Raw genomic sequence first — 25,560 nt, 5'->3', positions numbered from 1 at the left:
CCAACAAGAAAATTTGACTTGATTTTTTTCAAAACACAAGAAAAACCTGGCATCGCTTTGGAGATGAGAAACCCAGAGAAAGGGTAGAGAACCGCAGGCCACATTATTCCCCAGAAGGTCACCCATCGGAACAGACTCAGTCAGTCAGTCAATCGTATTTATTCAGTGCTATGTGCAGAGCATTGTACTAAGCATTTGGGGGAGTCTGATATAACAATATAACAGACACTTTCCCTGCCCACAACGAGCTTACAGTCTGGAGGGGAGAAAGACATTAATATAAAAAAGTTACAGATCTGTACGTAAGTGCTTTGGGGCTGGTGAGGGGGTGCATGAAGGGGGATGACTCATAAGAAATGTCTTTAATTTTAGTCTGAAGGTCACCCAGCCTGGCTGGGACTCACAAGTCACTAATAAGCGTCCTGATTGGCAATGCTTGGCCCTCGGTTTGTGAAGACAAGCATTTTCCTCCTAGAGTGATCTGTTGTCTCCTTATTTTTCCCCCCTCCACCCTAACCTCAGGGCCAGGAGGCTCCCCAGTGCGGGAGGGGTGATCCCATCTCGGGAAGCGTCTGCGGCTATTTTTAGACCAGACCTGCTGCCTCTGACTCCTGTTCTAAATATGGTTTGCTAAGGCTGGTAGTTGGAACTCGAATTAAAGCCCTCCTCTTTCCACACCACTCTGTCCTAAGCTGGTCTGCGGGGACTTAGGGCCTTGCTGAAGAGCTCTGTCGGAGAACTGGTGCAGATGAAATTTGGGAAAGGTCATGCATCAGGGAAAATCGATCATTGTGACGGAGTGTAGGGGAGAGAGGATCTCTATCCAAAATGGGACTTTGGGATCAAAGCCATTGGTCAGGGCTGACTTCAAAACACTCTTAGAATGAGCACTGATTCCTTCTTCAAGTGGCCAGATTCTCCACTTCAAAATTATTGTTTCCCCTAGTCAAAATTTTTAAATATTACACAAGTTTGAGAATGAGATTATACATTCTTCCCAGCCAGTGGCAGTGCCTTTCACTGTCGTGTGGCCTAGTGGATAGAGCACGGCCTGGGAGTCAGAGGACCTGGGTTCCTAATCCCATCTCTGTCACTTGCCTGCTGTGTGATCTTGGGTGAGTCTCTTCACTTCTCCAGGCCTCAGTTCCCTCATCTGTAAAATGGGAATTCAATATTTTTTTTTACAGTATTTGTTAAACTCTTACTCTGTGCCAGAGACTGTTCTAAGCACTGGCGTAGATACATGGTAAGGTAGTTACATGGATGTAGTTACATGGACATAGTCCACGTCCCACATGGGGCTCACAGTTTAATCCCCATTTCACAGATGAGGTCACTGAGGCCTGGAGAAGTGAAGAGACTTGCTCAAGGCCACCCAGCAGACAAGTGGAGGAGGGGAGATTAGAACCCAAGCCTTTCTGGCTCCCAGGCCTGTGCTCTATCCACTAGACAACACTTTTTCTAATGCCTGCTCTCCTTCCTATTCAGCCTGTGAGCCCTGTGGCTTAGTGGGAAGACCATGGGCTTGGGAATCAGAGGATGGGAGTTCTAATCCCGGCTCTACCACTTGTCTGCTGGGTGACCTTGGGCAAGCCACTTCACTTGTCTGTACCTCAGTTACCTCATCTGTAAAAATGGGGGTGAAGACTGTGAGCCCCAAGTGGGACAACCTGATCGGCTTGTATCTACCCCAGCGCTTTGCACATAGAAAGTGCTTAACAAATACCATAATTATTAATTATTATTATTATTACTACCTGGGACCCAATTATCTAGTAGCTACAACCCCCACGCTTGTTCTATTTGTATGTGTTTAGTTGTGCAGATAACCTTCCGTCTTAAATACAACCCCATGTCTCTTGCCTGGACTTTTTGTCTTTTATTTCTGCTACAACACTGGATCTACTACATCTCAGCAGAGATCTGTTACGTCTCTCCTGGATCTATCTCTTCCTCTCCACCCAAACATGTACCATCTTGCTTCTTTGAGTTCTTCCATACGGGACGGGGAACATGTGTACCAACTCAGTTGTACTATACTCTCCCAAGTGCTTAGTACAATGCTCTGCACACAGTAAGCGCTCAATAAATGCCACTGCTGATGATACTGCAGCTAGACTATTGCATCGGCTTTTTTATTGGTCTCTCGCCCTCCAATCGATCAGTCGTATTCACTGAGTAGTTACTGTGTAAAGAGCACTGTACTAACTGCTTGGGAGAATACAACTCAGTACGTAGACATGTTCCCTACCTACTAGGAGCTTACAGTCTAGGGGGGAAGACAGACATTAATACAAATAAATAAATTACAGACATGGACATAAGTGCTGTGGGGTTGAGGGAGGGGCAAAAAAAGGGAGCAAATCCAAGTGCAAGGGTGATGCAGAAGGGAGTGGGAGATGAAGAAATTAGGGCTTAATTCGAGAAGGCTTCTTGGAGGTCTCCTCAGCCTCTCCTAGTCTTGCTATTCACTCTATTCACTCCTCTCACTAGTTTCCTCCTGCAGCCCGGCCCGCACATTTCGCTCCTCTAATGCCAACCTTCTCATTGTACCTCTATCTCGCCGCCAACCTCTTGCCCACGTCCTGCCTCTGGACTGGAACTCCCTCCCTCCTCATATCTGACAACGACTCTCCCCATCTTCAAGGCCTTATTGAAAGCACATCAACTCCCCTTTCTCCTGCCCTTCCCCACTCCCCTACTCCTCCCTCTCCTGCTTTTTTTTAATGGCATTTATTAAGCACTTACTATGTGCAAAGCACTGTTCTAAACTCAATCCCCCCTTCCCTGGCTAAGCGCTCTTTTCCTTTTCTTTAACCCCCTTCTACGTCATCCTAACTTGATGTCTTTATTCATCCCCTCTTCCAGCTCCACAGCACTTATTTCCATATCTCTTAATTTATTTATTTCTATTAGTGTCTATCTCCCCCACACCTCTAGATTGTAAACTTGTTGTGGGCAGGGAATGTGTCTGTTACACTGTACTCTCCCAAGAGCTTAGTACAGTGCTCTGCATATAGTAAGTGCTCAGTAAATATGATTCATTCATTTCATTCATTCAATCATATTTATTGAGCACTTACTGTGTGCAGAGCACTGTACTAAGCGCTTGGGAAGTACAAGTTGGCAACGTTTAGAGATGGTCTCTACCCAACAATGGGCTCACAGTCTAGAAGGGGGAGACAGACAACAAAACAAAACATGTAGACAGGTGACTGCTCTCCTCTTGCCTCTTCTCTTCCCCCTTCTCTTTCCCTTTTTCCTGCTCTTCTCTTCTCCCCTATTTCTCCCTCTCTCTCTTGCTCCTACACTCTCCTACTCCTCTCCTCCTTCCTGTCTCCTCCCTCTCCCTCTCTCTTTCTCTCTTTCATTCAGTCATTCAATCATATTTGTTGAGAACTTACTGTGTGAAGAGCACTGTATTAAGCACTTGGGAGAGTACAACACCACAATCAACAGACACATTCCCTGCCCATAACAAGTTTATAGTCTAGAGTGGGGAAGACAGATATCAGTACAAATAAATGTTACAGATATGGACAAAAGTGCTGTGGGGCTGGGAGCGGGAAAGAATCAAGGGAGCAAATCTCCCCTTCTCCAACAGACCATGCCAGAGGGGAGCCCCATGGTTGGGAAATTATGGTGAGAAGCAGCATGGCTTAATGGATAGAGCACAGGTTCCACCATGAATGTCATGGGTTCTAATTCCGGCACCACCACTTGTCTGCTGTGTGACCTTGAAAGTCACTTCACTTCAAGGCGCCTCAATCATTTCATCTGTAAAATGGGGATTGAGACCGTAAGCCCCACGTGGGACAGGGTCTGTGTCCAACTTGATTTGCTTGTAGCCACCCCACTGCGTACTATAGTGCGTGGCACATAGTAAGCACTGAACCTGGTACACTTGCCCCCCGCCTTCAAAGTCCTACTGAAAGCTCACCTTCTCCAAGAGGCCTTCCCAGACTGAGCCCCACTTTTCGTCTGCCCCTCCCCATCGCCCCTATTCTCTACCCCCTTCCCTGCCCCACAGCACTTGTGTATGTAGGTACACATTTGTAATTCTATTTATTTATATTAATGATGTGTCTATATCTATAAGTCTATATTGATGTCTGTTTAAACTCCTAGAACAAGACATCTACACTCGCTGCCTCGAATTCCTCAACACCGACTCTCTCCTTGACCCCCTCCAATCTGGCTTCCGTTCCTTACACTCCACCAAAACCGCCCTCTCAAAGGTCACCAATGACCTCCTGCTTGCCAAATCCAACGGCTCATACTCTGTCCTAATCCTCTTCGACCTCTCAGTTGCCTTCGACACTGTGGATCACCCCCTTCTTCTCAACACGCTATCCAACCTTGGCTTCATGGACTCCATCCTCTCCTCATCACTCTGGCCATTCATTCTCAGTCTCCTTTGCGGGCTCCTCTTCCCCCTCCGATCCCCTTACTCTAGGGGTTCCTCAAGGGTCAGTTCTTGGTCCCCTCCTGTTCTTTATCTACATTCACTCCCTTGGTGAACTCATTTGCTCCCATGGCTTCAACGATCATCTCTACGCTGATGACACCCAAATCTACATCTCTGCCCCAGTCCTTCCCAGACTGAGCCTCCTTTTTCCTCAACTCCTCCCCATCCCCCCAGCTCTACCTCCTTCCCCTCCCCACTGCCCCTGTATATATTTGTACAGATTTATTACTCTATTTATTTTACTTGTACATATTTAGTATTCTTATTTTATTAATGATGTGCACGTAGCTATAGTTCTATTTGTTCTGACCATTTTGACACCTGTCTACATGTTTTGTTTTGTTGTCTGTCTCCCCCTTCTAGACTGTGAGCCCGTTGTTGCTTAGGGACCGTCTCTATACTTTGCGACTTGTACTTCCCAAGCACTTAGTACAGCGCTCTGCACACAGTCAGTGCTCAATAAATACGATTGAATGAATATTTACTTGTTTTGATGTCTGCCTCCCCCCTTCTAGAGTATGAGGGTGTTGTGGGCAGGGACGGTCTCCATTTGTTGGGTAGGGACCGTCTCTATATGTTGCCAACTTGTACTTCCCAAGGGCTTAGCACAGTGTTCTGCACATAGTAAGCGCTCAAAAAATACGATTGAACGAATCAATCATCATCAATCGTATTTATTGAGCGCTTACTGTGTGCTGAACACTGTACTAAGCGCTTGGGAAGTACAAGTTGGCAACATATAGAGACAGTCCCTACCCAACAGTGGGCTCACAGTCTAAAAGGGGGAGACAGAGAACAAAACCAAACATACTAACAAAATAAAATAGAATAGATATGTACAGGTAAAATAAATAGAGTAATAAATATGTACAAACATATATACATATATACAGGTTCTGTGGGGAAGGGAAGGAGGTAAAATGGGGGGATGGAGAGGGGGACGAGGGAGAGAGGAAGGAAGGGGCTCAGTCTGGGAAGGCCTTCTGGAGGAATGAATGAATGAATTGTACTTCCCAAGCGCTTAGTACAGTGCCCTGTACACAGTAAACGCTCAATAAACACGAACGAATGAATGAATGAGGGAGTCAACCCACACCAAACTCCAGGGAGGAGGGCCAAGAGCAGGGCCTGACGCATGCGCAGAACGTCAAACCCACCCCCCCCACCCCCTCCGTCCAATAGGAAGCTCTCATTGAGCCTCTCCTTGCCACTCACGCCCCGAGCCGGACCCGCCCCAATCACGTGATCCCAATGACGTCACTAGGGCGGGTCCGGCGGCCGACGCGTGCGCAGACGGGTGTCCCGCGGCTTGTCCGCGGCCGCTTGCCGTCGGGCTCCACGTCGGCCGCGCATGCGCCCTGGGCCCGCCGTTCACCTGCCGACGCCGCCGCCGCCGCCGGCGGATGGGAGGGGGCGGGGGGCGCTCGGAAGGAGGAGTCGCGGCGACAGCGACGAAATTGGCGGCCCTCCGACCCCCTCCGGTCAGTTGGCGGCCGGTGCCGACGCTCCGATCCCCCCGCCCGCACCATGTTTAAGAAACTGAAGCAGAAGATCAGCGAGGAGCAGCAGTCGCCCCTGCCCCCGCCCTCGGCCCAGGTAGGGCCGCACGCACCCCCCCACCCCCCGCTTGTTTCCGAGGGGGCGGGGGACGCCGGGGCCTCCTCCTCAGAGCCCCCTTTGCTGTCAGTGCGGAGGGGTGGACAGGGAAGCCCCCACCCAGTCTCGCCGCCCGGAGGGGGATCGGTCAGTGCGGGGGCGGAGCCACCTCTGAGGCCCGGCCCCGCTGTCACTGGGGAGTGGGGGCTCCTCTGAGCCCCGCCCCTGTTGCCAGTGGGGCAGTGGTCTCGTCTAGGCCCCGCCCCCGCTGTCACGGTGGAGTGGGGTCTTCTCTAAGCCGCGCCCCCTGTGCAGTGAGTGGGCGGGGCCTTCTCCAAAGCCCCGCCCCCGTGGTCAGTGGGGCAGTGGCTCGTCTAAGCCCCGCCCCCGCTGTCACTGTGGAGTGGGGGGGCCTCCTCTAAGCCCCGCCCCCTCTGCCAGTGAGTGGGCGGGGCCTTCTCTAAAGCCCCGCCCCCATATCAGTGGGGCAGTTGTCTCGTCTAAGCCCCGCCCCCGCTGTCAGCGGGGGAGCGGCCTCCTCTAAGCCCCGCCCCCTCCGCCAGTGAGTGGGCGGGGCCTTCTCTAAGCCCCGCCCCCGTTTGTCAGTGGGGCGATGGTCTCGTCTAAGCCCCGCCCCCGTTGCCATCAGGGGAGCGGCCCCCTCCAAGCCCCGCCCCTCTGCCGGTGAGTGGGCGTGGCCTTCTCTAAGCCCCGCCCCATTCGCGTGGGGCGGGGCCTCCTCTAACCCCGCCCCTGCTGCCAGCGTGGGAACGGAGCCTCCTCTAAGAATAATAATCATAATGATGGCATTTATTATTACTGCACACAGCAAGCGCGCGGTAAATACGATTGATTGATTTATTAAGCGCTTACTATGTGCAAATCACTGTTCTAAGCGCTGGGGAGCTTACAAGGTGATCGGGTTGTCCCACGTGGTGCTCACAGTCTTAATCCCCATTTTACGGATGAGGGCACTGAGGCACAGAGAATAATAATAATAATAATGGCATTTATTAAGCGCTTACTGTGTGCAAAGCACTGTTCTAAGCGCTGGGGAGTTTACAAGGTGATCGGGTTGTCCCACGTGGGGCTCACAGTTTTAATCCCCATTTTACAGATGAGGGAACTGAGGCCCAGAGAAGTGAAGTGACTTAATTAATTTAATGATGGCATTTATTAAGCGCTTACTATGTGCAAAGCACTGTTCTAAGCGTTGGGGAGCTTACAAGGTGATCGGGTTGTCCCATGTGGGGCTCACAGTCTTAATCCCCCTTTTACTGATGAGGTAACTGAGGCACAGAGAAGTGAAGTGACTTGCCCAAAGCCACACAGCTGACAGTTGGTGGAGCTGGGATTCGAACCCATGACCTCTGACTCCAAAGCCCGGGCTCTTTCCACTGAGCCACGCTGCTTCCCCCGCCCCTGCCCTCCGTGAGGGGCGGAGCTTCCTCTAAGCCCCGCCCCATGTCGGTGAGGGGGCGGAGCCTCATCTAAGACCCGCCCCCTCTGTCAGTGAGGGTGGAGGGGCCATTGTCAATCAATCAATCAATCGTATTTATTGAGCGCTTATTGTGTGCAGAGCACTGTACTAAGCGCTTGGGAAGTACAAGTTGGCAACACATCGAGACAGTCCCTACCCAACAGTGGGCTCACAGTCTAGAAGTGTCAGTGCTTGGGGGGCGGGATCTCATACATCCAGTCCTATTTGTTAAGCGCTTACTGTGTGCGGTGCACCGCACAAAGCTCTCCGGAAAGGACAATACATCAAGAGAAGCAGCGCGGCTCCGTGGTAAGAGCCCGGGCTTGGGAGTCAGAGGTCGTAGGTTCTAATCCCGGCTCTTCCACTTGTCTGCTGTGTGACTTTGGGCAAGTTACTTAACTTCTCTGTGCTTCAGTGACCTCATCTGTATAATGAGGATTAAGACCGCGAGCCCCACGTGGGACAACCTGATCACCTTGTATTCACGCCAGCGCTTAGAACAGTACTTTGCGCATTGTCACCATTTAACAAATGCCATTATTATTATTATGATGATCATTAGTAACAGTAAACAGACACATTCCCTGCCCACGACGAGTTTACGGTCTGGTGGGGGAGTTGGAGGGAGAGACAGATATCAGTACAAATAAATAAAATTACAGTTCTATGTATATAGAAAATACATATATATGCATTAATAATAATAATGATAAAACAGCATTTATTAAGGGCTTACTATGTGCAAAGCACTGTTCTAAACGCTGGGGAGGTTACAAGGTGATCAGGTTGTCCCACGGGGGGCTCACAGTCTTCATCCCCATTTTACAGATGAGGAAACTGAGGCACAGAGAAGTCAAGTGACTTGCCCAAAGTCACACAGCTGACAATTGGCAGAGCTGGGATATGAACCCATGATCTCTGACTCCAAAGCCCGAGCTCTTATCCATTGAGCCACACTGCTTCTCCATGCATTCATTGAATATGCATTCATTCAGTTGTATTTATTGAGCACTTACTATGTGCAGAGCACTGTACTATGCGCTTGGAAAGTATAATTCAGCAACAAATAGAAACAATCCCTGTCCAGAACAGGTTTACAGTCCAGAAGGGGGGAAGCAGGCATCAAAACAAGTAAACATGCATCCATAACATCAAAATAAGTTAATAGAGTTATAGATATATACACATCATTAGTATAAATAGAATTATAAATATGTGCATATAGACACAAGTGCTGTGGGGCTCGGCGTGGGGTAGAGCAAAGGGAGCAATTTGGTTGGGGGGGAGGGGCAGAGGATAAGGGGGGCTCAGTCTGGGAAGGCCTCCTGGAGGAGGTGAGCGTTCAGAAGGGCTTTGAAGGGGGGAAGTGTGCTTGTTTGCTGGATTTGAGGTGGGAGGATACTCCGGGCCAGAAGTGGGACATGGGCCAGGCGGGATAGGTAAGAACAAGGCCCAGTGAGGAGGTTAGTGGTGCCAGAGGTGCAGAGTGTGCGGGCTGGGATGTAGAATCAATCAATCAATCAATCGTATTTATTGAGCACTTACTGTGTGCAGAGCACTGTACTAAGCGCTTGGGAAGTACAAATTGGCAACACATAGAGACGGTCCCTACCCGACAGCGGGCTCACAGTCTAGAAAAGGGAGACAGACAACAAAACAAAATGTACTAACAAAATAAAATAAATGGAATAAACATGTAGAAGGAGAGAAGTGAGGTGAGGTAGGAGGGGGCAAGGGGATGGGATGCTTTAAAGCCCATGGTGAGAAGTTTTTGTTTGGTATGGAGGTGAATAGGCAGCCACTGGAGATTTTTGAGTAGGGATGACATGCCCAGAATGTTTCTGTAGGAAGATAATCCGGGCAGCAGAGTGAAGTACAGACAGGAAAGTCAGGGATTGGATAGGGAGCTCAGTCTTGGACATGTTGAGTTTTAGGTGGCGGGAGGACATCCAGGTGGAGATGTCCTGAAGGCAGGAGGAGATGTGAGCCTGGAGGGAGGGAGAGAGAAGCCCATGGTGAGACTTGGGTGTCATCTGTGTAGTGATGACAGTTGAAGCCTTGGGAGCGAATGAGTTCACCAAGGGAGTGAGTGCAAATGGAGAACAGGAGGGGACCAAGAACTGACCCTTGAGGAACCCGTACAGTTAGGGGATTCATTCATTCAATCCTATTTATTGAGCGCTTACTGTGTGCAGAGCACTGTACTAAGTGCTAGGGGATGGGAGGGGGGGAGGAGCCCACAAAGGAGACTGAGAATGAACTGCCACAGAGCTAAGAGGAGAACCAGGAGAGGACAGAGTCAGTGAAGCCAAGGTTGGATAGCATGTTAATAATAATAATGATGGCATTTATTAATCGCTTTCTATGTGCAAAGCACTGTTCTAAGCGCTGAGGTAAATACAAGGTAATCAGGTTGTCCCACATGGGGCTCACAGTCTTCATCCCCATTTTACAGATGAGGGAACTGAGGCCTAGAGAAGTGAAGTGACTTGCCCAAGGTCACACAGCAGCCATGTGGTGGAGTCGGGATTAGAACCCATGACCTCTGAGTCCCAAGCCCAGGCTCTTTCCACTGAGCCACGCTGCCCGTATGGTTGCCAGTTTCAAAGGCAGCTGAGAGGTCGAGGAGGATTAGGATAGAGTAGGAGCCATTGGATTTGGCCAGAGGAGATCTTCAGTGACCTTTGAGAGGGTGCTTTCAGTGGAGTGGAGGGGATGGAAGCCAGATTGAGGGGGTCCAGGAGGGAGTTGGAGGAGAAAAATTCGAGGCAGCGAGTGTAGGTGACTCCCTCCAGGAGTTTGGAAAGGAAGGGTAGGAGGGAGATGGGGCGATAACTGGAGAGGGCTGTGGGTTCAAGGGAGGAGGGGTTTTTTTGGATGGGGGAGACGTGGGCATGTTTGAAGGCAGAAGGGATGAAGCCAATAGAGAGTGAGCAGTTAAAGAAGTTAAGGAGGGGCGGAGGGGAGAGAGTTTTTATAAAGTGGGAGGGAATGGGGTCTGAAGCACTTGTGGAGGGGGTGGCACTTGAGAGAAGGGAGGAGATCTCATCTGAAGGTACTGCTGGGAAGGATGCAAGCCTGGTAAGTAGAGGAGGGTGTCGAGAGGAGGGGAAATGGAAGAGGGGGAGGGCTGACTTTGGGAAGCGCAGACCTGATGGTATTAATTTTTGTAATGAGGTAAGTGGCCAGATCTTTGGGGGTGAGGGATGGGGAAGGGGGAGGAGCAGGGGGCCTGAAGGGGGAGTTAAATGTCCGGAACAGCTGACGAAGGTGATGGATGTGGGCGTCAATAAGGGAAGAGAAATAGTTTTGCCGGGCAGAGGAGAGGGCTGAAAGGGGGCAAGGTTTGGCCTGGTGTTTGGCTTTCCACCAGCAGTATTCAGTGGCTCGAGCATAAGCCCGAAGGAGGCGTACAGTGGAGGTGATCCAGGGCTGTGGGTTAGTGGTTCGAGAGCGACGAAGGGATAGGGGAGCAAGTGAATTGAATTGGGTAGAGAGGGTGGAGTTGAGAGCATCTGTTTGGTTATCAAGAGTATGTAGAGTGGGTAGGGAGGCTAGGTAGGGTGTGATGCGCTGAGAGTTGGATGGGGTTGAGGGAGTGGAGATCTCTGTGGGGGAGTAATACAGATTTATGGGGTGGAGGGGTGTGAGAGAGGAGGCAGGTGAGAAGAAGAGAGGGATTTCAGAGATGGTGAGGGTGGAGATTGTGCAGTGGTTAGAGTTGATGAGATTGAGTGTGTGACCAAGTTGTTGAGTGGGTGAGGTGGGGTGGAGCAGGTGCACCTGTATATATGTTTGTACAGATTTATTACTCTATTTACTTTACTTGTACATATTTACTATTCTATTTATTTTGTTAATGATGTGCATCTGGCTTTATTTCTATTTATTCTGATGACTTGACACCTGTCCACATGTTTTGTTTGTTGTCTGTCTCCACCTTCTAGACTGTGAGCCTGTTGTCGGGTAGGCACTGTCTCTATGTGCTGCCAACTTGTACTTCCCAAGTGCTTAGTACAGTGCTCTGCACACCATAAGTGCTCAATAAATACGATTGAATGAATGAATGAATGAAGGAGTGATAGAAGGCGGGCGGCAGAGGAGTCACCAGGTAGTGCCTGTCTGTCTCTCTCTCTCTTTTCCCCCCCTCCTCGTTTCTCTCATTCTCTATCTCTTCTCTATCTCTTTCTCTCTTTGCTCTTTTCTCTCCTCTCTACTCTGTCTCTTCTGTTTTGTCTTTTCTCTCATCTCTTCTCTCTCTCTCTCTCTCTCTCTCTCTCTCTCTCTCTCTCTCTCTCTCGCTCTCCCTCCCCCCCTAAAAGCACACTTTCTTTGAGTTCTCCTGTGCCTCCCTCCTGCCCAGCCCCCAGCTGCCCTTTGGCCTGGAGCCGGCTGAAGCATAGGAGGAAGTTCACGACTTCTGGGAGCCTCCAGGCACATCCTGGGCCCAGAGATCCAGTTGGCCCTAACTAAGCTCCAAACCAGCTTCCTCAAGCCCATCAGGATGGGTTGAGTAGGGACAAGCAAGGCTAACGTTGGGATCCTCTAGGCCGGAAGCTCGTTGTGGGCAGGGAACGTGTTGACCGACTCTGTTGAATTGTTCTCTCCCAGGCGCTTTTTACAGTGCTCTGCCCACAGTAAGCACTCAGTAAACACCACCGATTGACTGATGGATTGGTTGATCCTGGGCCTGGAGCATCAGGACTGGAAGAGGTCAGATCTGGGCCGCTAAGCCTGGCCAGCCAGGTCAGAGGAGGAGGGGAAATGCTATTTAGATCCAGATGAGAGGCCCTCCTTAAGAATAATAATGATAATTGTGGTATTTGTTAAGCACTTACTGTTTGCTGGGCATTGTACTAAGCGCTGGGGTAGATACAAGCAAGTTAGGTTGGACACAGTCCCTGTCCCACATCGGGCTCACGGTCTTAGCCCCCATTTTCCAACTGAGGACCAGATAAGTGAAGCGACTTGCCCAAGGTCACACAGCAGACAAGTGGTGGAGCCGGGATTAGAACCCATGACCTCCCGACTCCCAGGCCTGTACCCTATCCACCTCGCCACTCTGCTGTTGACCAAGGCATCAGGACCAGGGAACCAAAGTCTTTCTGACGTGGTCACGGCTTTTGTCTCGCAGGTGTCTCCGAGCCCGTCTACCCCATCACAGACCAGGAGCCGAACGTCTTCGCTCGTCGAGCAGAGCGATGAAGGTCCACCAGACCGAGAGGTGAGAGTTTGCTTGGGTTTCTCTCCCTGCATCTTTCACGTTCCACACCATAAAGGAAATTGGATAAGAGGAAGGTAGTTGTAAAGTTTAATGAGTGACCCCCCTGCTTCCCCCTCCTCCCCCAATCTTTCCCCCTTTCACCTCAGTTTCTCTGAGACGGGTAGGGGCCAAATCGTGATTATCTTCCCCAATTAAGCCCCGATTTTTCCCTGGCTCCCTCTCCCTTCTGCGTCATCTCTGCGCTTGGTTCATTGACCTTTGGGCAGTCGGTATTCGCCCCACCCTCAACTCCATGGCACTTAGGTCTATATCAGCATGTTTATGTCCACTAATCAGAGTGGCTTACTGAGTTGAGCCCAGGCTTGGGAGTCAGCAGGACCTGGGTTCTAATATCGTCTCCACCGCTTGTGTGCTGTGACGTCTTGGGCATGTCATTTCACTTCTGGGCCTCAGTTCCTTCATCTGTAAAATGGGGACTAAACTGTGAGCCCTATTTGGAACAGGGACTGTGTCCAACCCAATTATCTTGTATCCGCCCCGACACTTAATGCAGAACCTGGTACATAGAAAGCGCTTAACAGAGGTACCATTAATAATACCATTAATTGATAAAGAGGTGCAGAAGTGCTCTAGATTGTAAGCTGTTCATTGTGGGCAGGAAATGTGTCTGCTTATTGTTATACTGTACTCTCCCAAGTGCTTAGCATAGTACTCTGCACTTAGTAAGTACTCAATAGATCCGAATGAATGAATGTAAATGCTGTGGAGCTGAGGGTGGGGTGAATATCATGAGCGCCATGAGGGACTCTGAGTGTAGAATAATTCTAGAGTCCTTAATATGGCGGTTTTAGGATTGTTGAGGAACCAGCACTTGAATGAATTGGTAAACACTGCTACACTTTTCTCATTCACGGGAAGCCAGGATGACGGAGGCGTCCTTTCACTTTCATTCTGTAGATGTTCTGGTTAGACCCAAGTTTAAGGGCAGTCAATCAAACTGTGGTATTTATTGAACACTTACTGTGTGCAGAGCACTGTTCTTAGTGCTTGGGAGAGGACAATACAACAGAATCAGCAGGCACGTTCCCCGCCTGAAACAAGCCTACAGGCTAGAGTGCAAGAACAGGACTTGGTAAAGTCCTACAACAAATGGAATATAAGTTGTGCCTGATAGTAAGCTCTTCCTCTAGGCTGTAAGCTCGTTGTAGTCAGGGTACATGTCTACCAACTCTGCCATACGGTACTCTCCCAAGTGCGTAGTGGTTAGAATGACCTTGGGCTAGTCGCTTCACTTCTCTGGGCCTCAGTTACCTCATCTGAATAATGGGGCTAGAGACTGTGAGCCCCACGTGGGACAGGGACTGTTTACTGCTGTACTCTCCCAAATGCTTAGTACAGTACTCTGCATACAGTAAACCCTGAATAAATACGACTGATTGACTGACTAGGTCCTTCTCCCCCTCTTTGCCCTTCTTGCTTGTATCCACCCCAGCGCTTAGTACAGGTGCCTGGCACATAGTAATCGTGTAACAAATACCACAATTGTTATTATTAAGTGCACACATTAAGCGCTCGCTACATATCGGTGGAAAGAGCCCGGGCTTTCGAGTCAGAGGTCATGGGTTCAAATCCCGGCTCCGCCAATTGTCAGCTGTGTGACTTTGGGCAAGTCACTTCACTTCTCTGGGCCTCAGTTCCCTCATCTGTAAAATGGGGATTAAGACTGTGAGCCCCATGTGGGACAACCTGATCACCGTGTATCTCCCCCCCAGCGCTTAGAACAGTGCTTGGCACACAGTAAGCGCTTAACAAATACCAAAATTATTATTATTATTATTATTATTATTATTATATCATTCAGTGATTGATAATCAGACCAGTTTCATTCTGAAGCTAGCATGTATCCAAGTAGAAATAAAAACAACAATTGCTAGAAAAGCGAGTTATCCTCGGTGGCCTCTTTTTTGACTTATAAAAAAATTTCAGAATATTTAAAATGCTAGGAATTGAGTCCCCGCTCTTTACTTTTGCATACTGCATTTTAAGGTAAAATTAGGGAAGAAAAGGAAAAGTGTCGCAGTTAATGGCCGACTGACCCCCAGGAACACGACAAACGGAAGCGTCAATCTTCATCGTTAGTTTAGCCGCTCGGAAGTCTGACAGCTGATTAAAGCCGATGGTAAGGAGCTTCTGTTTGATGCAGAGTTGATGGGCAGCAATTGGAGATTCTTGAGGAGCGGGGAGACATGGATTGAATATTTTTTAGGTAAATGACCGATGCAGCAGTGTGTAGTATACCCTAGAGTGGGAAGAGATAGGAGGCAGGGCGTTAAGGGAGGAGGCTGATGTAGGAGAGGATAAGTGCTTGGATTAATGTGGTGGTAGTTTAGGTGGAGAGGAAAGGGTGGAATTTAGCAGTGGGAAGGTAGAACTGACAGGATTTAGTGGAGATGAAATATGTGAGTGGAACTAGAGAGATGGAGTCATTCATTCATTCATTCAATCGTATTTATTGAGCGCTTACTGTGTGCAGAGCACTGTACTAAGCGCTTGGGAAGTCAAGTTGGCAACATATAGAGACAGTCCCTACCCAACAGCGGACTCACAGTCTAGAAGGGGGAGACAGACAACAAAACAAAACATATTAACAAAATAAAATAAATAGAATATATACAAATAAAATAAATAAATAAATAGAGTAATAAATACGTACAAACATATATACATATATATAGGTGCTGTGGGGAGGGGAAGGAGGCGGGGGGATGGGGAGAGGGAGGAGGGGGAGAGGAAGGAGGGGGCTCAGTCTGGGAAGGCCTCCTGGAGGAGGTGAGCTCTCAGTAGGACTTTGAAGGGAAGAAGAGAGCTAGCTTGGCGGATGTGCAGAGGGAGGGCATTCCAGGCCAGGGGGATGATGTGGGCCGGGGGTCGACGGCGGGACAGGCGAGAACGAGGCACAGTGAGGAGATTAGCGGCAGAGGAGCGGAGGGTGCAGGCTGGGCTGTAGAAGGAGAGAAGGGAGGTGAGGTAGGAGGGGGCGAGGTGATGGACAGCCTTGAAGCCGAGGGTGAGGAGTTTCTGCCTGATGTGTAGGTTGATTGGTAGCCACAGGCTTGTGAGACAAGAAGGATGGTGATGATGGGAAAGTCAGTGGGAGGACGGGGTTTGGGTTGGAAGATAAGGAGTTCTGTTGTGGACACATTAAGTTTGGAGTGTCAGTGAGACATCCAAGTTGAGATGTCCTGAAGGAAGGAGGAAATGGGAGATTGCAGGGAAGGAGAGAGGTCAGGGCTGGAGATGTTGATGTATCATCTGTATAGAGATGGAAGTTGAAGCCATGGGTGCGAATGAGTTCTTCAAGGGAGCAGGAGTAGATGGAGAATAGAAGGGGACCCAGAACTGAGGCTCGAGGGACCCCCACTGTAAGAGGGTAGCAGTCAGAGGATGAGCCAGCAAAAGAAACTGAGTGGTCAGAAAGCTAGTCAGTCAGTGGTATTTATTGAACACTTACTGTTCTAAGCGCTTGGGAGAGTACTAAACTACAGAGTTGGTAGACATGTTCCCTGCCTACAGGGAGCTTAGGGTCTATGAGGGAGACGGATATTTCATCCTTAGCCATCGACTGGTCAGGGACAAGATTATCATCATGTAAATAGTGCTTGATTTGATGAGAAGAAATGGCATTTTCTACTTTACAGTTCTATATGCCTCTGCTTTTTGTTGAAGGTTCTGAAGCTTATTCTCACTCTCTGAGATTTTAGCTTTTTTCTGCAAATGGTGGCATTTAAGTTCTTACTGTGTGTCAAGCACTATACTGAATGCTGGGGTAGATAGAGGATAATCAGGCTGGACACAGTCCTCATCAGGTTCACAGTCCAAGTGGGAGGGAGAACAGGAATAGAATCCCCATTTTGCAGATGAGGAAACTGAGGCACAGAGAAGTTATTTGATGTGCCCAAACTCACGCAGAGGTCAAGTGGCCTTCGTCTCCCTCTTCTAGACTCTGTCTCCCCTTTCTAGACTGTGAGCCCGTTGTTGGGTAGGGACAGTCTCTGTATGTTGCCGATTTGTACTTCCCAAGTGCTTAGTACAGTGTTCTGCACACAGTAAACACTCAATAAATATGATTGAATGAATGAATGAGTGAAGTGGCGGGTCTGGGGTTCGAACTTGGGACCTCAGACTCCTAGGCCCGAGCTCTTTCCCCTAGAAAACCACTGTGGTCTAAGACAAATTTAGAGAAGCAGTGTGACCTAGTGGATAGCACATGGCCCGGGGATTCATAAGGTTCTGCCACGTCTCTGCTGTGTGTCCTTGGGCAAGTCACTTAACGTTTCTCTGTGCCTCAGTTACCTCATCTGTAAAATGAGGATTAAGACTGTGAGCCCCACGTGAGACAGGGACTGTGTCCAACCTGATTAGTTTGTATCCACTTAGTGCTTAGTACAGTGCCCGGCACACCGTAAGCACTTAACAAATACTATAAAATATATACATTTCAACTGGCAGCTTTATCATTTATAAACAGTCAGCTTCCGTCCGGAAAGATGAGTAAGCAGCCGCCCGAGGGAGTTGAGAGACCTGATCTTTGGTGCCGTGAGAAGACTGACCAAACAGGACTTCCCTTGCCTAGGCCTCACCTTAGACTCTCTGCTTCTCCTCTCCCACAGTCCTCTGGGCTGGCTCTCTCCAATCAATCAATCAATCAATCAATCAATCAATCAATTGTATTTATTGAGCGCTTACTGTGTGCAGAGCACTGTACTAAGTGCTTGGGAAGTACAAGTTGGCAACAGTTGCCTCTCCCCCGGATTTGTGCCCTGTCGGACAATTGTATTTATTGAGCACTTTGTGCCGAGCACTGTACTAAGAGCTTGGGAGAATATAGTACAACAATATAACACATTTCCTGCTCACAGTGAGCTTACGGTCTAGTGGGGGAGACAGACATTAATGTAAATAAATAAATTACAGGTATATACATAAGTGCCATGGGGTTAGGAGGGAGGAAGGAATAAAGGGAGCAACTCAGAGCGAGACAGAAGGAAGTTGAAGAATAGAAAAAGAGGGCTTAGTCAGGGAAGGCCTTTTGGAGAGGTGCCTTCAGTAAGGTTTTGAAGTGGGGGAGAATCATCTTCCGTAAGATATGAAGAGGGAGGGTGTTCTACCAGAGGCAGGAGGTGGGCGATTGGTTGTCGGTGAGATGGGTGAGATCGAGATTGTCGGTGAGAAGGTTAGCATTAGAGGAGCAAAGTGTGCGATCTGGGTTGTGGTAGGAGAGCAGTGAGGTGAGGTAGGAGGGGACGAGGGGATTGAGTGCCCCCATGTCCCCCCCACTGCCCACGCCAAAGGTGTTTCCCCCATCTTTGATTGGGCACCAAGCATAGAGTTTTCAAGAATGTGGACAAAAAAGTTTATTCTTAACCTAGATTCAAAGAGGACATTTTATACATTTTGGAGAAGATATGCTTTTTGTCGAAAAAAAAGAATGACAAGCAATTCTTGTAACTTTTTTCTTCCTATTTAAAAAAATCAAGATAAAATATTTTGGACATTTTCAGTGTGATCTTCTTAAGGCTGCCCAATCTACCTTATCTTCAGAGTGTTTTCTCTGACTGCATCAGTTGCTGTGCAAACTGCATTGTGTCCTTCCTCTCTGGGATTATTATTATTTTTTTTTGTCATCTTCATTTGAGAAAAGGTACCGGGAAACCTTAACTGTCATTTAAGCAATTACTGTGCTGGAAGGGCTAAGCCCTGACAAACGGTACTTTAGCTCATTTAAATCGCCCTTCCTCCTCTACTTCAGTCTTGTGAGAAGTGGCATGGCTTAGCGGATACAGGCCGGGCCTGGAAGGCAGAAGGACCTGGGTTCTAATCCCCGTTCTGCCGCCTGTCTGCTATGTGATCTTGGACAAGTCCCTGCACTTCTCTGGGCCTCAGTTACCTCATCTGAAAATGGGGATGAGAGTGTGAGCCCCACGTGGGGTAGGAACTGTGTCCAACCTGATTAACTTGTAGCCCGTCCAGCAGTTAGAACAGTGCTGGCACACACACAGTAAGTGCTTAAGAAGTGTACTATTATTATTATTATTATTTCTCTCCCTCCAAAAATATCTGAGAAGGACCGGGTTAGAGCATTCAAAAGTGGGTGCTGACAGTTTGCAAAATGCGTTTATGAATTGTTCATCGCCTGTTTTCTTTTCATTCCCCCCCCCCCCCCCCCCCCCCCCCCCCCGCCCGGTTTATTGCACTGAATGAGACAGCTGCTAGCCAGGATGATAGCAGAGCCTGCTTTTCTCTCTGAGTACACTATCTTTGCTCTGGATCCCTCCAAGCCAGCTAAGCCCCCGAGTGACCGCAGCGCGGTGAGTCTTCCCGTGCCTTTCGGCCGTCCCTTTAATGGGAAGGACCGTCCTCGTAGGACTCAAACTAGTACTGCTTGTCACTCACCAGTCTTCAGGGCGTCACTGCTAACTCTGCTCGAAAACTCAGAGAGTAAGAGCCCAGCGCTCCTGGCCGGAGCACTGGATTGCTTGATTGTCTTTTAACACGAAACTTAACCCGTTATCTGCAGTGTACCGTGTGTCTTTCCCCAAGCCATCTGTGACTGTCGGTCCTTTGTGAATGTGAGAAGCAGCCTGGAGGAGCCCGGGAGTCAGAAGGTTATGGGTTCTAATCTCGGCTCGGCCACTTATCTGCTGGGTGACCCTGGGCAAGTCACTTCACTTCTCTGGGCTTCAGTTACCTCATCTGTAAAATGGGGATTGAGGCTGTGAGCCCCATGAGGTACATGGATTGTGTCCAGCCTGATTTGCTTGTATCCACACCAGTGCTTAGTACGGTACCTGGCACATAGTAAGCTCTTAACAAATATAACAACAACAGCAATAATAATAATAATAACAATAATGATATTATAACCTAAAATTGGTAGGTACTGCTGGAAGCCTTTTTGCTTGGGGCAGGGGTAGCGAACGGACTCTTTTACGCAAAGGAGTAGCCTGTAGTGTAGGAAGAAAAGCAGCATGGGCCTGGCACTCAGACGACCTGGGTTCTAATCCTGGTTCTACCACTTGTCTGCTGTGTGACCTTGGGCAAGTGGCTTCACGTCTCTCGGCCTCAGTCCCCTCATCTGTGAAATGGGGATTACGGCGGTGAGCCCCATATGAGATGTGAACTGCGTCCAACCTAACGAGCTTTTATCTCTCTACTCCAGCACTTAGTACAGTACTTGGCACATAATAAGCGCTTAACAAATAATAATAATGGCATTTATTAAGTGCTTACTATGTGCAAAGCACTGTTCTAAGCACTGGGGAGATTGCAAGGAGATCAGGTTGTCACACGGGGGGCTCACAATTTTTATCCCCATTTTACAGATGAGGTAACTGAGGCACAGAGAAGTTAAGTGACCTGCCCAAAGTCACACAGCTGACAATTAGCAGAGCAAATTAAATATGCCAAATTTGTTGCCATTCAGTACTCTGCAGAGTCTTGAGCAGGTAGGTGAACCAGTGTTATAACAAATGGCTTCCAACAGCTTTAGGGGCTTAAACCATAAAATATTTAAAGAGTAACAAATTTAAAAATTGAAACTTTAAAAATTTCAAATACTCATTTGATTGCATGCACAGGCACATAAATTTTTGTGTCATTTTACTAGGGAAAACTTCATTTCTTATGAATTAAAAGTAACAAAACTGATTTCTGAACAGTGGGAGAGATAACATTGGCTTTGATAGAACATTGCCTTTGTAAAATCTTGACCCCTTTAAATAATTCAACTTGTAGTTTGAAATGATTGGGTTCTTAGAACTGTAATATTCCACTCCAGAAGGGATTGGACCATTTACTTGATAATTGCTGCTGAAACCAGCAAATTTCTATTTTTGAATCACTTTTACTGAATAGAGGCTCAGTCTAGAACCCCTGGGCTCAGTGTCAACCGTAAAGTGCCATTTGAACCAGATTTGAGAGACGAAATCTAAGAACGTGGCCCTTTTCAACCATGAGATTTCTTACCGTTGAACTCATTGCAAAAGAAAAGCCCTACCTGGATGGGTATTATATATTGACAGCACCTATAAAGGCTCACCTGGCAACAGGACAAGTGGCGAGGTTTTAGGTTAACCATTTGGTAAGCATTTATAATTCCTTAAATTTACATTTGAAATGAAAACATTGTCATGTAGGTTTACTGAGTGAGGTTTCCCTGGTTCTTCAATTACTTCCTGAGCATCTTTGGAAGCTGCTGTAATTACATTCCAGTGACAGTATCTTCAAAGAGCATTTTCCCTTTTACAAGATTCATTTGCTCTTCCCTCCCTCCCTGTCCTCCTGCTCCTCTCTCTCCACACCCTCAGCTTTAAAGCACTCAGTCACCTTGCCCCCTCCTACCACTCCTCCATTACTTTCTACTACAACTCAGCCCGCACCTTTCGCCCCTCTAATGCCAACCTACTCTCTGTATCTCGATTTCATCTATCTCACTGCTGACCTCTCGCCTAAATCCTGCCTCTGGTCTGGCACCCTCCCCACTCATACCTGACAGCCAATAACTCTCCCCTCCTTCGAAGCCTTCTTGAAGGCACGTTTCCTCCAAGAGGCCTTCCCTGACTAAGCCCTTCTTTCCTCCTCTCCTGCTCACTTTTGTGTTGCCTTTGCAAGTGGATTTGCCCTGTTTATTCACCTCTCCTTCGGCCGCACAGCACTTATGTCCATATGTGTAATTTCTTCCTATTAATGTCTGTCTCCCCTTCTAAGCAGCAAGCTTGTTGTGGGCTTAGTATATTGCACTGCACACAGTAAGCACTCAGTGTGATTGGTTGATACCAAAACCAAATGGTTCAATTGCTGAATTTATGTATGTACTCTCTTAAGCACGTAGTACAGTGTTCTGCACATAGTACGTGCTCAATACATGCTACAGATGATGATGATCCTGCACCAGTTGGTAAGGGAGTTTTAAAACATACATTGTAAGAATTTAAATGGTCTGTATTTAAAAATCAGTACATTACAGGGGGGAACCAGCCTTTCAGAATCCTATTTAGATTTCTTTTTTCCCCCAGCTTAGATTGGGAATTGTTGAGATCTAGCTCTTACATCTAGCCTGTTGTGGGCAGGGAATGTGTCTGTAATATTGTTATTTGTACTTTCCCAAGCACTTAGTGCAGTGCTCTTCAAACAGTAAGTGCTCAATAAATGCGATTGACTGACTGACTAAGCCATCCTAGCTCACATCAGTTTTTGCTGTTAATCAGTGGTAGTTTCCTCTTTATGCCACAGCTGTTGTCTGCGCCAATCTTTGCCTAGTTCTGTCATTTTTTTAATGGTATTTGTTAAACGCTTACCATGTGCCAGGCATTGTTCTAAGCGCTGAGTAGATACAAGGTAATCAGGTTGGACACAGCCCACAACCCATGTGGGGCTCACAGTCAGTCTCCATTTTCCAGATGAGGTAACTGAATCCCAGAGAACCTAAGTGACTTGCTCAAAGTGACTTCACACAGCAGATAAGTGGCAGAGCTAGAATTAGAACCCAGAGACTCTCAGGCCCGGGCACTGTCCACTAGGCCACACTGGTTCCGTTGTTCCCGACCACCGCCCTGGAATCTCGGAAGATTATTCCTCTCCTGCACTGGAGGAGAGCTACCTCGTCGTTGGAGTCAGCTCGGTCTGGTCCTTGTCCTGCCTATTTTCCTGAGCTTCCCACAGATGGTCACGGCAATCGTTTCTGTTGCTAAGGCCCATTTCACATTATTGGCTCGAAACCTATACCCATCAGGAGCAGTTGACTTCAAATACAAAACCTAAGAGGTGGGAACCCTCTCAAATATTGAAAAGTGCTGTCAGAAGGTCCTGCTGTAGGGAAATACAATGTCCATCCTGGTTATCTTGTGTCTACTTTATTCAGTACTTGGTACATGTTAAGCGCTTAACAAATAGAGAAGCAGAATGGCGTAGTGGATGGAGCACAGGTCTGGGAGTTGGAAGGACCCAAGTTCTAATCTTGACTCTGCCACTTGTCTGCTGTATGTGACCTCGGGCAAGTCACTTCACTTCTCTGGGCTTCAGTTCCCTCATCTGTAAAGTGGAGATCGACTGGGAGCCCCATGTGGGACATGGATGGTGTCCAAGCTGATTAGCTGGCATCTACCCCGGTGCTTAAAACAGTGCCTGGTGCATATTAAGTGCTTAAGAAATGCCATTGATTTTAAAGTACCACAGTTATTATTATTATTGTTGAAAACATTCCTCACAGGCTCTCAGTTTCCAGATATTGTTGGTACTCAAGTGTGTCTTTTATTCCTTGCTTCTCTTGAACCTAGTAGCTCAAAGAAAGCTCTTTTAGGGAGAGAAGCAGCGTGGCTCAGTGGAAAGAGCTCGGGCTTTGGAGTCAGAGGTCATGGGCTCAAATCCCAACTCCGCAGATTGTCAGCTGTGTGACTTTGGGCAAGTCACTTCACTTCTCTGTGCCTCAGTTACCTCATCTGGAAAATGGGGATTAAGACTGAGCCCCACGTGGGACAACCTGATTACCTTGTATCCCCCCCCAGCACTTAGAACAGTGCTTGGCACATAGTGAGCACTTAATAAATGCTATCATTAAATTGTTCTTGGCAATTTTCTCCCACAGAGAGTAGGAGAGACTTAAGCCCTGTTTTGTTTCTGGACTTTTCTGGAAGGAAGGAAACACCCACTGTGTGTGATTCAAGTCTGCTATACTAACCTCTCCCCTTCAGTCCTCGACATATACAGTGAGCTGCGCTCTTCCAGCATTTAACACACTACTTGAAGCTTGCATGACGCGTCGTGATGGAGTGAAAGCGATACTAATCTGTGTTTACTAAACAGACACATGTTCTAGGTGAAAGCTGTCAGCCATGCTGCTTCTAACAGGCAGGGTGGAGCACTTTTTTAGAGGCCGACCATGACCGCTTCTGTTCCCTTTCTTTTTTTCCTTCTCACAGAACGCGGTTACGTTGTCATCACTCAAAGCGGCTGATCGTGTTCACGTCAACGGGCCAAGTCCCACTCAGGTATGGTTCCGAATACATTATGAATCCGATGGAGCAAGAGGCCTGCTTGTCTTCGGAGCCTGTTTTCCTTGGCTGGTCACACGAGGGCCTCTGTACAGAGGCTAAACTGACCCTTATTCGGACCCTTCTGGCCCGAGGGTGCTTCTAGAGCCACCAAAGCAGAAAGCCTCAACAGTCAACATAAGACATTTGAAGGCATGGACTGAAAGGGGATCTACCACTACTGCCAGAGAAAAGCAGTGTGGCCTGGTGGATAGAGTACAGGCCTGGACCTGGGTTCCGATACCGGCCCAGCTGCATGACCGCTGTGTGACCTTGAGCAAGTCACTTTACTTCTCTGCACCTCTCTTACCTCATCTGTACAACGGAGATTAAATCCTGTTCCCTTGTACTTGGACTGGGAGCCCAATGTGGGACAGGGACTGTGTCCAACCCGATTAACTTGTATCTACCCCAGTGCTTAGAACAGTGCTTGGCACATAGTACGTAACAAGTACACTAATTATTATTATTATTACTCTATTACTGCTATATGTGGGATAAATCAATCAGTGGTATTTAAGCCCTTACTATTGGCTAAGCTCTGGGACGTATCTTGAAGATAATCAGATTGAACACAGTTCCTCATCCCACATAGGGCTCGGAGTCTAAGTGGAAAGGAGAATGGGTATTGCATCACCATTTTACAGATGAGAAAACTGAGGCACAGGGCAGTGAAGTGACTTTTCCAGGGCCACACAGCAGGCAAGTGGCAGAGCTGGGATTAGAACCCAGGTCCTCAGATGCTCAAGTCCATGCCGTTTCCACCAGGCCACGCGGCTCTCCTCTCCGTCTCAGCTCTTTCGCTGTGGCCTTTCTCATCAGAGCTGTAGAGATGGTGAAAAGCAAAAGGCAAAATTCCTTTGCTGAGTTTATTCTCCTCCCAGACCAACTTCTCTAACAGAGATGAAATTCTGCAAAGAAATTTGCTTGGGCCACCGTAGGAATTGGAAAACTATCTTAAGTTAGTTCTTGACATCCCTTTCCATTTTTTTCCTATTGAATTGTTTTCCCTCTCCTCTGAATGCAGAGTTCCCACATAGAGAGTATGAGAAATTGCAGGACCCCGGATTTATCAAGGCTGTCTTTCTTCCCTAAACCCATCCTGTCTCCAGGCAATGAGGGTGAGACTCTCAGAGTTTGGAAATAAATGCAAACCTGGAGTGGGGAGGAAGGGTAGGTAGGTGTGAACGTGTATCTGTGTATTACACATATGCGTATGTTTTATATGTATGTACATGTGTTATATGCACAAGTGTTTTTGGGTGTCTTCTGGATTTGTGGTATAGGTAAGTGTTATATGTATGTGGGTATGTTATATGTATGTGTACTATATGTGTGTATATTGTGTGTGTATGTGTGTGTTCTCCGCTCTCTTCCTTACCTCATAAGTAGCCTAAAGGCAGCGTTTTGTTTTTCTTCTTGTCCCACAAAATTTGCATCTGCGTTGTCCTGCAAAACTTTAGTAATGCCGAACAACATTCAGAAGCAGTCGAGGAGTTGTTTTCTAGGTAGTTGAGGCAGACAAGCTTCTGAAACAGAGAACGTTTAACTCCCAAACTTGCTGTCAACGCCAAGCCGAGCCTGTGACTTTTCGAAGGAAGAGTCAATAAAGTAGGTGTCCATCTTACTCAGGTCGCCCGCCTGAGGGTGAACCTCACCTTGGGGGCACAAGCGTGGCCGGAAAGGCCAACTCGGAACCTGCCCC

General features: G+C 48.1%; 1 protein-coding gene across 4 annotated transcripts in view; it reads left to right on the top strand.

Moving 5' to 3' along the window:
- The first annotated feature begins 5,890 nt into the window (after nucleotides 1-5,890).
- Nucleotides 5,891-25,560, top strand: part of GOLGA4 (golgin A4) — a 101,579-nt gene continuing 81,909 nt past the window's right edge. For 3 of the 4 annotated variants that reach the window (XM_038772179.1, XM_038772170.1, XM_038772160.1), the window contains exons 1-4: nucleotides 5,893-6,064; nucleotides 12,679-12,768; nucleotides 19,035-19,136; nucleotides 23,745-23,813. In XM_038772179.1, coding sequence (XP_038628107.1) covers nucleotides 5,996-6,064; nucleotides 12,679-12,768; nucleotides 19,035-19,136; nucleotides 23,745-23,813 — 330 coding nt within the window. In that variant the 5' untranslated portion in view covers nucleotides 5,893-5,995. Of the gene's footprint in view, nucleotides 6,065-12,678; nucleotides 12,769-19,034; nucleotides 19,137-23,744; nucleotides 23,814-25,560 lie in introns of all 4 variants that reach the window. The other variant, XM_038772188.1, reaches the window with a different exon arrangement.

This window comes from Tachyglossus aculeatus, chromosome 2, assembly GCF_015852505.1.
Source record: "Tachyglossus aculeatus isolate mTacAcu1 chromosome 2, mTacAcu1.pri, whole genome shotgun sequence".
Classification (NCBI taxonomy): Eukaryota; Metazoa; Chordata; class Mammalia; order Monotremata; family Tachyglossidae; genus Tachyglossus; species Tachyglossus aculeatus.
The sequence above is the reverse complement of the archived record's forward strand: the minus strand, read 5'-3'. Positions and strand labels throughout refer to the sequence as shown.